At 41.3% G+C, this 17,286-nt stretch overlaps 1 protein-coding gene across 1 annotated transcript in view; it reads left to right on the top strand.

Moving 5' to 3' along the window:
* The window catches only part of PTPRG (protein tyrosine phosphatase, receptor type G), a 386,788-nt gene that overhangs the window by 76,708 nt on the left and 292,794 nt on the right, over window positions 1-17,286 (top strand). The window contains exon 4 of the mRNA XM_027640323.1: window positions 41-145. Within this exon, the coding sequence (XP_027496124.1) occupies window positions 41-145 (105 nt within the window). The remainder of the gene's footprint in view (window positions 1-40; window positions 146-17,286) is intronic.

Genomic DNA, 17,286 nt, shown 5'->3' on the forward strand with positions numbered 1-17,286 from the left:
ATACCACTCTTTTAACAATTCCTGCTTCTTTTTTTCCCAGCTCTGACTGAAGGTTATGTTGGCTCTCTGCATGAAAACAGACATGGTAGTTCTGTGCAGATACGGAGGCGAAAGGCTTCGGGGGATCCTTACTGGGCGTACTCGGGTGAGTGAGTTGTCTTCTTCAGAGGACTGAAACATGAAATTCCTCCAAAATCAAATTGTTTATTTGCTTTTTATATTACTACTGTGCTCAGAAATAGTTTAAAGAAGTTTTAACAGTGTATTTTCTTCTGGCTTCCTTGCAAACTCCCTCTGTACACATTCTCTCCTTTCTTGCATTTCTGCCATTTACCTGAAGGATTTGTCCTATTATTCTGCTCCTTTTCTCAGTCATCTTTTAGTTTCTTAACACATCCTTGGACAGGCATACTCCCTCAAACTTCTCTTTACTCTCCTGGTCCAATCAGTACATTCCCATACCATTTGCTTACTGTGTTGAGACTGTAAGCATCCATAAATATATATATATTCGGATTTTAAAAAAAATAATCCACCCTAGAAATTTTACAATTATTTCTTTCTGTGCATGTACAACAATGAGACTTGCCAGTGCATCACACCAGGATGTGTGGTGCTGAAAAGGTAGGATATTGGTTTGTTGTTTGTCCCGCTGCTCTTGTAAGTCTTATGGAAGACCTGATGTGTCTGCACAGTTTTGAAATACCGCAAATAAAAATGCACTTCAGAATGATGTTTTTGATTTGCCAGCTGGTTTGTTCAAGGAAATTCCAGTTCTGTATTTGAAGTCGTTAAAAAAAAACCCTTCAACTCGAAATTGTGTGAATAGCTATGTTTACTCTATGGAAAATGTCTGATGCCTAAAAAGTTTTTTGTAAAGATTTCAAGCATTATATTGAATTTGTGTGTGCTTTTTTTGAAGCTCTGAGATACATTTCAAACATTTGTTGCTTTTCCAAGTGGGATGTTGTGCAGGGCTAGTTACAGTTGAAGGGAAAATATTGCTTTCTAAGAAGTCTGAATACTGTTACCAGATAAATATGCAAATGTTACTTTTTGACTGCCAACGCCTCGCTTTTGTACAGACCATTTATTTCATTGGAAATGAATGATTTTAGGTAAGCTTAGAGGTTTTTTTTCCATTAATACACACAAATTTTCTCTATTAGATCTCAAAATAAAAGCTCTCTTATTTGAAAATGAGGTCACAGAAGTAAACTAAATCTAAACATTTTAGTAATGTAGGAAAAATAACAAAGTTTTTTCTTAAACTTTGAGATTATCAAATGGACAAATATTGCCCCAAGATATACTTCTACATTGCAGCCTAAAATAGCTTTTCTTAAGATTTTCAGCTCCAGAATTCATAAAGAGTATAAATAAGCAGATAGAAGAAAAATGTATATGTTGGAATGGATGGCCTGTTCCTATCTGCTGTCTTGTGTAAAATATTATAAATTAAGTGCCACTTGGCAGCTTTATTTTGTTTCTGTTACTGGAAAATATATTTGAAATAATAACTTCAGGTAGTTAAATATTTTAAAAAAGGTAAAACACTAGTGAAATCATTCTGTTGCCATATGTGTCAAAAACTCTTTGCTTGAGTTTTTGATTTTTTTTTTTTGTTTTAACCAGTCCTGATATTAAAAAAACAAAACCCCCAAACAAACAAAAGCAACAAAAAACCGCAAATTCACCACACACCAGTTTATGCATGGTGAAGTTTTCCTAATTCTACTTTTGTAATGATCTTCCTTTATGATTAATATCACTTGTTCAACCCTCCAAAAAAGTGATTACCATGCATGAATCCTTTTAGATTTAGCTCAAAATAAAATATGTAATTATGCTTTAGGTTTTGGAGTTTTGCATCCTTTTGTCTATTGATAAATCTCCTACTTCTATAAGGAAAATAGTCAATCTTTTTGAGACAACAGATAGTGACTTTGCAGCTGTCAATAATGTGCTATTTGACCTGATTAGTGCTATCTAATTAGAATTGTTTTGTAACTGTTGCTGCTAAAAGGCATAAATTAGGAAATGTATAAACCTGGAAATGGAACTGAGTGACTTGAACTGCCATTCCAGGGGAATGTGGTTTGGGACCAAGTATTCCAGCTGCAGAATCTAGGTCTTCACCAAAGGTGTCCTGACATGAAATGCAGGTGTGTGTGAGCATTGGGGTGGGTTGTACATATACTGCATCTGAGCAAGCCCCTCCTGGAAGGGGATGGAGATCTGGTGTCCTCCTGAGCCACGTTGTGGTCTCTGCCTGCAAAGAGGAGCAGCTCTGGCTTGCTGAGCCCCACACAGGTGCCAGGGAGCAGGAGGGACAGGACCATATGCTGACTGTGGATGCTGAGCTGCAGGCAATAATTTGGGCTGTGTTTGGGGGGGAAAAGGCAGAGGTGAGTAGAGAGTTGGGAAAGACATGGTTATTTCTAAAGGAATTTTCCAGGGTTGATCATATGTCCTGCAGGAGTGTCAGTATTGCCACCATCTCCCTGAGAAAGGGAGAAAATCAAGATGAGCAATTAGGTGGGGAAGGAAGCCTGTGCTCCATTACAAATTGGATGTTTCTACAGGCTGCTACTTTGTCATGGCATTTTATATATCACTTGGTTCCTTCCAGCTCCTTGAGGGATTTTCAGCCAGTTCAGCCTCTCTTATCTGATGTCTTTTGTCCATATTTGCTCACTGAGGGGACCAGAGGTAATGAAAATGCTGAGCTTCTGTGTTTAGGTTGAGGATGGGAATAAATGGTGGGTGGCAGAGCCCAGATGCCAGACAGATGTTTGTTTCTAGCTGAGCACAGTGAGGAGGATGATCATGTTATCTGTTTCCTCATTCCCCAGAATATTTCCCAGGAACCCTGAGCAGGGCTTGGCTAAGCAGTTTATGTACTAACAGCGTTTGTCCTGCGGGTAGGGTTTTGGACATGACTAGGAAGTTTACATCAAATGAGCCTACAGAGAGGGGAAACTTCACTCTGCAGTAAGCAATTAGCCTGTGTCAGTGGTTTCCAGGCTCTTTTACAGACATTATCTGGTAGGCTGCTTCCCTTCCCTATCCTCAAATGGTCAGGCCAGCTCCCCTCTGGTTATTTGTACAACAGCTGCTGGCCCAGCCCCAGCAATTATGGGCAGAGAAGGAGGCTAAGCTGGGCTGTGCACTGGTAACCCTGGAGTTTCTTATAGTGGAATTTGCCAATGGGAGTAAACAAGACCAGGACAGCTCTGACATTTGTCAGTGGACAGCTGTCTGTTGAACCCCAGTACTGAGCAGCGTGCCCACATCTCTGCTGGCCTGTGTTAGGCTGAGCTATGGCTTTGTATTGATTTCAATTGAGCAGAACTGATTTACAGCAGCAGAGGCCTCTCTGCGTTTATGGCTGTGCCTGCCCTGCTTGCAGAGCTTTTGTATTTTTGGGCTTAAGTGTTCTGTAATAAATCCTGAGGTGGGGGTGGAGAGGTCTGAAAACAAGCAGCAACTTGTGGTTTTCCTGCCTGGGGGTGGAAAAAGGGCACAGCCATGCTGCAGAGAGCCCTCAAATATGTATCTTCCACAGGATATATCTGTCCTATACTGTCCTTTTAGAGTAATTCCTCTGCAGGCTGTAGGAAGCCCTTCTGCTGCTCCAAGCTCTTGTGGAGGGTGAATGGTCCAGAAGCTGGTTTAAACTCTGGACATCAGGAATTTTTCTGTTTTCAGGAGTGATCTATAGCATTACCTGTGCTGCCTGGCCATATTGCTCCTCTCAGGCACAAGAGTTTAGAGGGGATAAACTTCAGTTATTGATCAGGAGTCAAACAACCCTCGGATCTGTAACATTTTTTAAGGCACCTACCTACCTAAAGGTCCCTGTGCTCATGTCCCCTGGACAAAGCTGCACCACAGAGCTCTCATTTCACTATCTGGTTGTACAGGAAAGGATTTTTAAGCCTTATAAAATAACCCTGTTGTCTGCAGACACAATTCTGACCATAACATTTATTCTAGTTCAGAGATAAAACTTGCAAAAATAAAGACTAGATAATTAAATAAAGAAGGCCCATTTTAAATGGGTTCTGTCATAAAGATAGCAGGAAACACAGTCAGCCCTTCAGAAGAAACTTCGTTAAGTCTATGCTAACAGCTCTTTAAACCAAATTCAGAAGTAAGCAGACACTGAAAACAGAAGCCTAACTTGTCTTTAAATAGGAACTGCAAGACTGAACAGAAACTGAGATCTCCTAGATGTTCTTTTTAGGATTTTTCAGGAAGCTCAAACTACATTTCTAGGGGGAATTCTCTGCGCATGTGTATTCATGTATGTTTTGGCAAAGTATTTATTCCATGATTGTGTCTTAGAGTTTGCCAAAGACTTCCTAAACTGGGACTGGCCACATTACTTGCAGTTAACAGAACTGTGGAACAGGCACAGCACAGTCACAGCAAGAAATAGGTGTGGATGCTGAATGTGCTTCAGTGCAGCCTTTGCTTTTCACAGTCACCTTTTGTGTTAGGCTAACTGCTGAATGGACCGGTTTGAAATGATTTTTAGCACATCCTTGTAATTGCCACAAAACTCAGTATGTTTCTGATACCCATCATAGTGACAGAAGGTGGCAGTTCAGGTGCCTTTTCATCACTGTGGAAATATTTTTGTAAATATTTCAGCTGGTTTTTAAACAAAAAAACCAAAACAACACTTGAAACAAAAGCCTACAAAAATATGCAGTTGAAACAAGATCCAGGCTTTTTGACCAGCCCTCCCTTGTGTAATATATGCTTCTTCACAGACATTTAAGGATGCCTCTCAGTGTCAAGTGTTGCATCCGTCAATGCTGAGAACACTTTGCTGGTGACCTGAGCAGACCATAGTTTGCCTTGCAGTAGCCCAAAAAATGAGTAGCTGGAGGGTCAGGGCTTTAGGAGGAGATTACAGTAAGAGATGCTGATGCAAATGCTTGTACCTTCAGTGACAGTAGCTCTGAAGGACCTGTGCCTACTCATACTTGCTTTTCTGAAAGGCTATTATGCAAAAATAATGTGACAGTCATTTCGGGAGATTGTGGAAAACCAGAAGTAGCAATGGGGGAGTTTGCTCCTTACTCAAATTGGGAAACTCCTTTTTGAGTCTTCAGGTGGAAGATGAGCTGTCTAATTGTTTCCAGTATTAATCTGTGTGATGAAGGGGTGTGGAATGGGAGGCTGCACTGTCCTGGGGCAGCGTGTTGTGGGCGATGGTGCTTTTGTCACGGGAGTTTCCCAGCTGAGCTGGGGAGCTGACACTGGTGGGGCTGGTGTGCCCTGTGCTCTTGATGACTGTTCTGCTGCTCAGCCTCAGCGTTGTGAGCTGACTCATTCAAGAAACACTTGTTATCAAAACCATTTGGGCTTCTTGGAGAACAAAAAAGCAGGCACTGACCAAGGATGTATATGTCTTCTTTTTATATGTTTATCTAAGTATGGCTTTGTAAAGAGAACTCTATGTAGAAAATGCATAGTTGTTTTTTCCATTTAACCTTACAGTATATTCAAGGCGTCTCTTTTCTCTTTGTACCCTTAACGTCTCATTTTCTGTGTGAAATTATTAGCAATACTTAGAATGCTTTGTGAGTGTCCTTACTGATGTTTTTTCTTTCTAAAACGTTGGATCCTTTCTCTCAAGATTCTGTGCAACTGCCATGAACATTAGGACAAGTTAATAGAAGAAAAATAGGCTTCATAAGAGCAGAGATGACCTTGTGAGTGGGGGAAAAGTGTCCATTAAGAACAAGAACTTTGGCCACACTGTCAAGCTAGTGGAGCTGTTGGTGTGTGAATGCTTTGTCCTACAACACTTAGGCAGTTATTGCTGTCCTTTTAGATGCTATTATTTAAAATATAACTGGTAGTGAATGTAAGAATTGAGTGTTCTCCTGAAAAGCAATTGCTGGCATTAAAATGGGAAAGATTGGTAATGGTTATTTCCTGAAAGAACAGCAAATGGTGTTAACTGTGATGAAATGTAACTCGGTGATGTCCTTTGTAAATGTGTGAATTTCTCTCTTTGCTTAGATTGTCCTCATTAAATAAGCTGCTAATGTGAATTGGACAGGAAATAATCAGCACATAGTAAGGAAAGCATCAAGACTTATTGAACTGAGAGGTAACTAATGGGCTATTTGCCATGGTCAGTATTTCACTCTTTCTGTCCCTCAGAATAATTAATCTTGATATTGACCAAAACTCTGGCATACTGTGTGCTCAGTCATCGTTCCTGTGTAAGAGTACTCATCTCCCTTAAATGCAGGGTGTCAAAATGAGCAGGTTCTGGCTCCCTTCCTCATTCAGTCTTTTGAACTGACTTTCTAAAGAGGAACTAAGCTGAGAGAAGTAGGAAAAATATTCCCATTAATATCTGATCAGTAAACTGAGCTTTGAATATTTTTATCTGCATTCATCAGAGATGAATGGCAGTCTTCACTGAACCCTGCTGAAACCAGCTGTGATGCATTCGTTTCCATATGCAATCTTATTAGAGTAACAGTTGTTCCAGAAATCAATGCTACACTCTTTCATAAGAGAAACATGGAAAACCATAGCTGGAGAATTTGCTGTTACTGTCTAAGCATGAACCCTGATTTTTAATGTGCACAGCTAAAGCGACTGCTCTGTGTTTTCCCAAATAAACAGGAATTACCATCTGTGTATTTTGATTGTTTGTATTCTGACGGTACTGGGTCATGCGTCTTCATGTCCACGAGCAAGACACTCTACAGATGTGCACAAGACACATCTGTGTCTGCAGAATCTGCATCTAAACGTGCTCTTACTCAGAGGATGTCAAGGAGAATGCTTTTTGCCCTTCTCTAGCTATTCTGCCTTGTGAAGCCACCAAAACAAAATACTTTATTTTGGTTTTGTTCTGAGAATGAAGAAATGAGTTTTCACATTTCTATCCCAGAGAACAGCATATATTTTCCTAGCCATAAGCTAATGTGAATAAGGAATTCACAATCACGCTTGTGTTGACTATTTAACATTAGCAGTCCCCTGAGGAGAGCCAGCCTTGCCAGAAGCAGTCCAAGTAGTCTGTATCATTTTTACTAAGCCATATTGCTGGGGAACACAGCTCTGATTGAGAATCTTGTCATTTACTTTGTTTGTGTATTGGCAAGTTTCTAAATAATCTGCTAAGGAAACCTCAGATAGTAATTTAGTTTCTACTTAGACACAGACAAGATTTCATTATTGAATACCATTAATATTGTTTACTCTCTCTTCTTGCCACCTTTTCTTGTGTGCCACGCTTACAGTACTTTATTCCATGTACTGTCATAGTCAATCCTGGTGTCCAATCTATAATGAAGGGGTTGACTGAATTTTTAAATGTTGGATGAGGTTATGGTGAAATTCCTTTTTTTTTTTTTTGTTTTTGGCAAGGTTCTTACTAGAATTTGATTGGTTTTTATGGCTTAAATACATTAAAGCAAATCTCTGATTTTTGAATGCTCTGAATTTTTTCTTTACTGTTTTTGAGCAGATAGGTCATTGGCAGATGAATAGCTTTGGGAGGCTGAAATGTAACAGTGGCAAAGAACCAGTTCCCTCAACTTTCATTCTTTCAGGAAGTTTTTTCCTTAGCACAGCACAAAAGTATAAAATAACTGCAATAGATGCTAGATGAAATCTTCTGAGCTTCAGATGCAGTTGTTCCAATGGTGCATCAAAGTATTTTTACTTTGCGCTGCTGCAGTCACAGCTCTGGCAAATCTCTGCTGAAATGAGGAAGCACAAAGAGCTGCTTTAGCTGGGGAGGGGAGACCTCTCACTTCTTTAAACGTACTGTGCTTTTTGTTGCATTTTCGTTCAATGTGAACACTGGGACATTTGTGGAAAACCTCTGGAATTACAACAACCAGTGCACTGTTTCATAAAACTGAAAGTGCGCTGAAGTGCAGCAAAAAGTTGTCAATTTAGCTGATCTCCAGGCATTGAAATAAATATTTCAAGTTCTTTAGATGTAAAAACATGTGAAATGCCTATATTTTAAGCATGCAAAAGAAAGATGGAGTATTTGGGTAGCAGCTGTGATTGATACAAGCTCAGCAAATGAACTTGAACTGGAGAATACTCAGAATGTTGGAATCTGCCATTGCCTTGAGGTTCTTGAATGATTGCAATAATACACTGAAGTTCCAATCTTGATTTCATATGTTACTGAACACATATAGGAGAATAACAATGAGGCAAAAAGTATGTGAACAGCAAGGATACTTCAGTGAGAAACAAAGCAAGCAGGGAAGCTCTGAATAGTCTTGTAGTGCATGGATAAAAAAAAAAAAGTAGCTTGGCACAAACATTATTGCAATAGTCCAAGCATGAAATAATCAAGGAATGAATCAGAATTCTAGTTGCAGGATATAAGTGGAGTCTTTTTATGAAATGGCTGAGCAAGACCAGTACTGCAGTTGATGCAGTAGATGTAGAATTTTTTCTGTTATTTTTGTGACATCAGATGGCTTCTTTGTGTCATTCGAGTCACTGTTCAGAAGATAATCTTGTTTTCAGTGTCTCTGCCCCAGGAATTGCCCCATCTCCCCCCTTTCCCCAAAAGTGTCTGCGTCTTGCATAATGTGGCATCAAAGACTTAGAGTTTTTAATCATTATGATCCCTGAAGAAGCAGCCCCTGCCTGCCCGAGGAGCGGATCTGCCCCGCTGGGTTCCCTCGCAGGGGGAGGAGTGAGCAGAGGCAGAGCTGAGGTGGCTGCTGTCTGCTGCCAGGGGGGCAGTGTCTGCATCGGGGTGGGGGTGCCATGAGTTTATTCTGTGTCAAATGTCACATGCCTGTTAGAGAAGGGAAGAATTAAAGAGAGTCTCCTCTAAACCCTTCGGCACTGCAGGGTGGGTGCTTAGCAGCTGAAGGAGTTCTAATTCTTATAGTATCTCTGAGGTAAGTGTGTTTTCATGGTGGGGACTGAGCAACAGGGCAGTTTAGGTAACTTCTTTGCTATACCCCATGTGGCACAGAAATTCAGTCCTATTCCCAGTGCTGTGCCCTGTCTTTTAGGCCACAAGTCCCACCTTATCAGATGCTAATTGGAGAGACCTTGGTTGCCTTGGAGACTGCCTATTCCTGGGGGAGACCGCCTTGTAGCACAGCTGTTGTGAAGCTCCTGAGGTAACAGGAGGCCTTCTGGAGGTGATCAGGCTGTGGAACGTAATTCTTCCTTCAACAGCAAACTCAACTTCTCCCTGTGCTGGTGCTTTGTTGAAACTCTCAGTCAGTTTGATGCTTTCAGTTTTTTCCAGTAGGGTTGGGACAACATTGGGTTTGAGGAAGAGGACATTCTTTTCCTACTCAATACTCAGAACATATGGCTTTAAATTACACAGTATTTTGTTAAAGACTGCATGTGCCCAAAGAGTTGGATGGGCGCACTTTTAACTGTCAAATTAAATAAATATGAAGTCCTGCAATGGAGTGCAGAGCTATGCATATAAATTACATCTTTAAACAGCACTTGAGCGATTTTCTGGAAATGTTTTTAACTGTCCTCTGAACTCTTAAGGGTCATCTCTGTAGCCTTTCTGTCTGAGGAAGGCTATTGGCACTGCAATGATTTATTGAAGAGGTATGTTTCTCTGTGGTATGAAAGTAATGTCGAGCACTACCAAGAACCTGAGTATCAAGCTTGTGTTTTTGTAGAGCTGGGAAAGCAAGTGGGTTTAATTCAATTGAACCCTGAATGAATGTTTTTTAAGTCTGTGTTCCCACCCACTCCCATCTCTTAACACTGCCCGGTTGTGAGGTGAGTGGGACTGTTGGTTGATGATGTTTTCAGGACAGTTAGTGAGATTGCTGATTTCATTTGTGAGGAATTAGAAACCCTTTGTCCCTGACACAGAAATACGGAGGTAGCAGCTTGAGCTGCCATAGTAAGGACTGGTGGGTGTTGCTGATTCATGGAATCCTTGTGGTTGAACCCTCAGTAGGGTGAGATAACTTTGAAACATGTAACTACTTTAAAAATACTGAAGACTTGACCAGAAAGCAGCTCTTCCACCTAAGGAGTCTTTACTGCCATGAGTATTACGCCTTCTATCTTTATCCATCTCTATCCTGCCTGTTTTCTTCCAAGCAGTACTTGCCGAGTTTAACGCAAGCCAGTCTGTTCTGCCCGTGGCTGAAGGAAAGCCTCTTCCCCTACATTTCTCTTTGAATGCAGTCTCACTCCATGTGTGTTGGCTCCATGCTGCTGTAGGATTACAGCCTTGCAGGGATGTACACAGATACATGTCTCTGGTGAGGTCATGTTGTAATCACAGCTGTACAGACTGGGAGGGCACAGGGAGGCTGGGTGCTGTGTCTCAGATCACCCCAGTGTAGCTGAACTGAGGGCTGAACTGAGGCCTCTGAAACTGGCCCGTGCTGCTTTTTTTACCTTGATATAAATTAAAGCATTCAGACTAGCATCTAAGTTGTCCAGCTGCCAGAAAGCTCAGGAGGAGCTGTTCCACATGGGGTTCTTTATTTCTCACTATGTTACGAGATTTTTCTCAACTGTCTTGGTGTATAAATTTCCTCAGAAACGAACAAAAGAGGAAATGTCCACACAATTGAATGCCTGAAGATGATGAGTATTGGCATGTGGACCATCATTTCTGTTGCTTTCCTTATTGGAATAGTGAAACAAATATGTCCTTCCCAACTCCCCATAATATACTCACAGCTAGAGCTGATGTGACAAAGGCCCCTTAAATGCTGAACATTTGCTTTTGTGCTGTGGTGGGTTGGAACCTCCCAGGGCTCCTTTGCTGTATTTCACATCATCTGGTCCTTGAGCACTGGGATCCATCCCACGTGTCAAGCTCCTGTATGAACAAATTGCTAAGTGGATGTGCTCAGAATGAAGAATTGAATGTTATGTGATTTGCTTTGTGTTTGTGTGATTGTATTTCCTAAGTACAGAAATAAGATTTACCCTGAGGTAACGCAGCAGTGAAGTCATGGAGAGTTTGGATCACTTCATGTTCAGTTTTACATGCTGTATTTTGCTCCTGAGGTGTGGTGGTGTGTCTCAGGCTGCTGAGCTCAGGCTGCTGCTGGAGCTTTCTGGCCCCTTGGGGTATGAAAAGCCATTTTACATGCCAGATGCTAGTCTGCTCCTAACCAGAGGTGACGTGAACTTTTCAGATAGATTCCAACTTGGAAGTTTCTGTGGCACTTCAGATCATGTTTTTAATTTATATTTCTGCTGCTAGAGACTTGAAATTGAGACACTTATCTGCATGATACACTATTAACATATGCTGATCTCTGAGGAAGGGGATTTGTGAAGGTAAGTTTGCAGAGAATTGGATGTGACTTTCGTAAAGAAGGGCTCGGTGAATGTAGTTCAGTTACTGTTTGTATTGCACAAGGGCTCCCCAGATGTCTGCAGGACTTAATTACTCTCAGTGCAAACACAGAAAAGTTACCTCTACCTTAAATTTGTGCAAGTCATTTGAGAGGTGGCTCGGTGTTAAATGCAGCAATAGTTGGAGCAGGGTGTAATGAGGTGAAGACTATGAGCTGGAGAAGGTACTGAGATCTTCCCTTTCTCTGCTGTTAAAACAGCAGAGTGGTGCAGCTCTATGAGCAGCTAAGTGCTTCATGTTCCTGTAAAAAGTCTCCAGTGCCTAAGAAGCCTTGAGGTCATTTTATGGCCTCCAGTTGTGCTCCCTGCCACTGTTCCGTGTGTTGTTGCTTGTGCATCACAAAACCGGTGGCTCTGTAGGGTCACCGACTTCTCTCAGACTTGGTCAGAGTTAGCCAGCACGTTTCAAAGTAGCAGGGAAGGGAAGAGGAGCTGGTAGCCCAGATGCATTAGAAAGCTCAAATGCATAAGCCTGTTTCCTTAGGAAAGTAGGCTAATCCATTGTGGGCCCTTACTCAAGATGGCAAGCTCTCACAGGTAGCTTTTCAGAGTATGTGCCAGTTAAGTTCTGCTCCCTGCAATTTCAGCAGATGGGTTCTTAAGGCTGGAGAATGTCTGGGTGATTCAAGTGATCAAAATATTAGTCACAGTTCTGTCCTGTTGTGCTAAGTGAAGTATAACTGTTCAAAGGAAACAGTCCAAGTCCAACCTTTCCATTTGAGGCCATCCACAGTCTTGATCGTAAGTGCCAATGAAGGAGGTTTGCACAGAAACCCTGGGAGGAGAGCGTGGTGAACAACCATCTGTTTGGCATTAGCAGAAGACCTTAAATGAGGGAAGGTGTTGTCGTGTTGCAAACATCATTCAGTCTTGCATCTTATGATTTCAGTGTAAATGGGAGTGCAGAGAAGGGTAAACATTTTCAGCTTTTGTCCCCAAAGTACTGTTGGAAGCTGTAATAAAAAGTAACTGCTGGGAAAGTAGTTTTGCTGAGTTATGCTATTTTTGAAAATGCATAATGCTCCATAGGCTTTTAAGTGATACTGGGCATATTTAACATTCTTTGATGTTAATTTCCTGGCATATGGACATCTCAACTTATTAAAATAAATAAGTACTTTCAAATTTAATGAAATGATGGAGGAAATGGCCTTTTTTCACATTCACGTCCGCTTCGCTGGATAATTTAATGTTTTAAAATGTAAGTTCATATTAAAGTTTAAAATTCAAGTATTGGTTTTTGAAATTCTGTAATAAAAAGGTTTTGCTGTAGGAGAGATGTATGAATTACGGAGCATGATAACACGATTAACAAAGTCTAGCTGGTGATTTCCTCAGTACAAAATTCTAGCTGTAAATCCTCCCTCTAGGACCTACAGCAATGGTCTGGTGGTGGGATCTTCTGGTACTAATGACTGTTCCTTTTCTGGGGCATTACTCTGTAGCCTGGCAGACCTGCCAATTGCCTCTATTCCAGAGTGAAGGTACAGCTGTGGAAAAGGTCTACGTTGTTCACCTTTTCTTTTGTGCCCAGTCCCCCCACCCAGCCTCATTTTCCTGTCTCCTGGAGTTAGGAACACTGTAAGCTTCTCAAGGCAGAGATGAACATTTGTTTATGTTGGCTCACAGCAAGATCTTCCTTTTTTTTTTTTTTACTAGGTTTGTATGTTTGCTTCCAAGGTCTTTGTATCTAATGGGAAGGATTTCTTGATAGCCTTAGGTGTTACTGTGTTATTAGTAAGTATAGGAAATGCACTTTGGTCCTCTCTTCTGCGCTGAGGAGAGCAAGAATTCCCTGGAGGATAAGTAATGCTCAATGTAATTGACTGGTTATAAATATTTGAGTCCTAAATATTTAATAGAAATCATTGTGTTTGTAGCGATGTGCAGATGATGGAAGTTTGCTCTGTGTCTTGCATGTCTTGAGACTGCTCACGTGCTGTGTTGAAGCCAAGAATGGCTTTATTTCATTTCAAGGCAGACTAGAAACTGAAGAACTTATTTTCAGGGAGAAAAATGGCAAGGGACCCGAATGAAAAACCTACTCAGCTGAAGCAGAGGTGACAAAGCTCACTGTGATTATATTGATTTTAAATTACTGTGTAGAGCTGGGACTAGCCTGTGTCTAGTCCTGCTCATGATGAGAAGAAGAAAGGAAAAAGGCATCAGTAGTCTCTCCTCTGCTTCCAAACATTTTGTTACCGGTATGAAAATCTGAGAGCAGCCTTGTCTTCCTGGCGTTTGCGACAGGCAAAGGCAAGGACATTCCAGCATCCTCAGCAGAGCTGAAAGGGGATAAGAGGCACCATGAGACTGAAATCTGTTTTTTCTGTCTCAGCAGCCCCCTTGTGCACTAGCTGCCTGATCGGAGGAGCAGTGCCCTGTTCAGTGTGGAACAGATGCCTCCAGTCTGTGTGTGCCCCCAGCTCTGCCAGAGATGACATTAACAGGAAACAGAGCATGTCTGAGTGTGATGCATTTGTGGTGAAAATACTACAACTGCCCATACCACAAGTAAAAACTAAACTGGAATTAAGAGCAATTAACAGCACCAATATTTATTTACTAGAAGTTTTACAGAAGAGTCATTATTGTTTAACTTCATGTGGCTTCCATTTGTTTCACGGTCAGTGACAAAATTATTCAGTCGTAAGAGTTAATCTTTTATTTTAGACCAGTCATGTATTTTGGTATCTAGTGTGCCTTTTGGGAACAAGAATTAAGAGCAAATAAAGCTAATTGTGGCAAGAATTTGCTATATTATTGTAATGAAACTCTTAGTTGCCTCGTGACTGAAAGAGCACAGAAGAGTGTCTTGTACCTGCAGTAAATCCAGCAAAGTTTTGACGGGAGATGTTGTGCCTCCTTGTTTGGTGTGATGGAGAGAACGCCTGAGGCACTTGGGTAGGGAAGATGACTTTCTCTTTCTTCCCCATGGTTTTTCAGCAATCTGACATAGTGTGCATTCCTGGGCCCATGCCAAGCAGAGATGCAGCCTCCAAGTGAGACTTTATTACTACAGTCGTAGATGATTAATTTTGTACCAAATTGTATGGGCCTGATTAACCCAGAACACAGCAATAATGCTGTTTTAAAGATCCTTAATGCATCCATTACTTCTGTTTTCAGAGTACTTTTTCATAAGAAAAATACTTGTTTCTTACCATCAAATCTTCATGTAGGATCTGGGCTAAAAAAACCACACTGAGCTCATAGTGGCTTGTTCTATTTGACTTTGTCTTCACTGAGGGAATGTCTAAGATGTCCTTACTTGTAGCACTTCTGTAAAGCCAGAGGTTATTAATCACCCACGATTACAAGGGAGAAAAGAAAGCCATTGTCTGTCCTGTGCCATCCAGAAAACTGAGGAAGAAGAGACTAGAATCAAAACCAGGGGTTGTAGGTGTGCTTCATCCCTTTCAAGACACAGCTCACGCTGTCTGGTGTAGCTCACTGGTCTGACCCACCCAAGGCAGCAGCAGGTGTGTTGTGTATTTTCTGAGTGGAGAGGCCCTGGGTGGCTGGAGCAGGTTATCCCTGCAGTGCAGGGGGATGCTACCTGCCTGTTAGCGTTGGGTCTGTGCAAGTGGAAGAGTCGGGGTGTTTCTGCAGGCAAGGCCAGGATGCTTTAGCATTCACAATTCTCTTAGCTTTTTTTATAAGATGTTTTAATAACTTTGGGATGTGTTCGATGATTTTTTTTTTTTTGTGTTTTCAATTTTAAGCTCCAAAATACTTTGTAGCTCGGTTGAAGTGCAGGTTAAACAATCTATCCATATTTTGCAAATCACTGAACTTCAATACCTTTATCTAAAAGCATTTTTTGGGCACTGATTGGCTCTAGAAACTTGCTGTTTGTTAAATCACTTGAGGTTTTGTATAGTTCAGGCCTTTAAAAAATAAAACCAACAATCTTCTATTGTCCCTGGAAAAACCATGTACCCTTATCAACATCCTCTGGCTTGTCTGGGGAAAGCAAATACACACCCTCATGCCAATGGCCAAGTATGGGCACAGCCTTGTATTATTTCTGTGGGATTTTGACCTCTTTGACCCCTTGGCAGTGGAGTGTTTGCATGAATAAATACTGTGATAATGTGCTGCTGGCAAAACTTACCCATACTGAGAGAGCAGGGAGCACCCATTCAGACACTTGCACTTGTTTAAAGAAGCATTTTTTGCCAAGTTTGGAAGAAGAAAACCAGTGTGTGGGAATCCTTTCTCCATACAGTGTACAGTCTGAGTGTCACCTGCATAGCTCCATCAGAAGGCCCTTGCCCTACTCAGAGGTTTCATGTCTGGTGAAGACAGGTCAGACTTCAGATGTGTCTTACTGGTGTCTTTTGAGATGAGGGTGCTTAGCAGCATCAGCTGAGATCACCTCTGCTTCCCATCGTGGCAGTTCTGCTTTCTGTGTCCCTTCAGCCGAGCTCAGTGTAGCTGAAGCTGGAGGTGACAGACTTGGGTCTCGCTGTTCCCATCAATCCTCATTTTCCTTGCCTCTACACATCTTTTTTCCTTGAGCATCCATAGCAAGGCAGAGATCTCCAGCCAGTTACACTGTTCACTCTCTGCTGCAAACACCTTTTTTGAATAATTGGGCCCTTTCTCCCCAGGACTCGCTTTCACAAAAGGATCTATTGCTGACTCTTTTTAGACACTAGATCCCATTATCTTGATGCACGGACGTTGTCTCACGAAATGAAGGGGAAATTATTTTTAATCAAGCAAACTGTAAATGCCGTTCCTGTATGGTTATAAACCCAAAGTACTGGAAAGAATCTGACTGTGTCCTGCCAGCCAGTGCCTCAGAGAGGTGTTTCTCAAGTGAGCTGCGTGCCTGGAGGCTGACAGGAAAAGCTTACTTCTTAAAATAAACCAGTTCCAAAAACTCAGGTTTTGGCTCCCTGGAAGCCTATATTTTTGCAGCCACCTGTCCTGATTGCTTCCTGGTGTGATTTAAACCTGTGCAATCTGCCACTGTATGCTGATAGAGATTGTTTTACGGTAGGCTGGGCTGCGGGACCGTGTCAAGATGTGCTGTAGGAGTATTTCACTGCCTCCTCTTCGTGGAGGTGGGCAAAAACCCAAAATCCTGAGTTGAAACTCCCCATGGTTCGTATGAAACTGTTAGACTGTAGACTTAAACAGCATTCAGATTGAACTGTCAGAAACTGGGTCCATCTTCTCTTACAACAAGGATGGATAAAGGAAAAAGCACCTCCCACAGGCAGCTTCTATAAGTGGAATTTTATTACATACGGACCTCCAGGACAATCAGACAAGGGTTTTGATTTATGAGATAATGGTTACCTTTAAAATGGTGAAGGGTGGATTCAGGAGAAGGTTACTGTTAGATTAATTAGTGTTGATAGAATTGACACAGGTATAATGTAACATTGCTGGGGCGGATGGAAGTCACTGGATAGACAGACAGTGGAAGCATGTTTGTTTAGCTTTGTACTCACCTAATCTCATTTCTTGTTGTACAGGTGACTCATGAGCAAAGCTGTATGAATGTGAAATGAGGTTTTCTGGGTTTAATGCTCTGATAAAGAACTAAATAGTGGGTTTTTTTGATATAGGAAATGCATTATCAATTAATTTAAATGAAGTTTCTTCTTTGGTAGTCAGTTTCTCTCCTAATATTCAGTCATCACTGTTGTTTTTGGGTTTTTTTTGTTTTTTTTTTACTGAATATGGATCTTAAAGCAAAACAAATTGATGGAAAAGAAGAATATGTATTCCTCAGCATTAAAAAAGATTGAGAGTTTTGTCTTCAATGGCTTAAGAAGGCACTTTCAAGACCTTACAGTATAAATAAATTCTGCAGACTTAAAGCTTTTTTGCTTGTTTAATTCAAAATGATACCAATATCTCCTACAGAAACTGATAATA

Source organism: Corapipo altera, unplaced genomic scaffold, assembly GCF_003945725.1.
Source record: "Corapipo altera isolate COAL_440 unplaced genomic scaffold, ASM394572v1 55, whole genome shotgun sequence".
NCBI lineage: Eukaryota > Metazoa > Chordata > Aves > Passeriformes > Pipridae > Corapipo > Corapipo altera.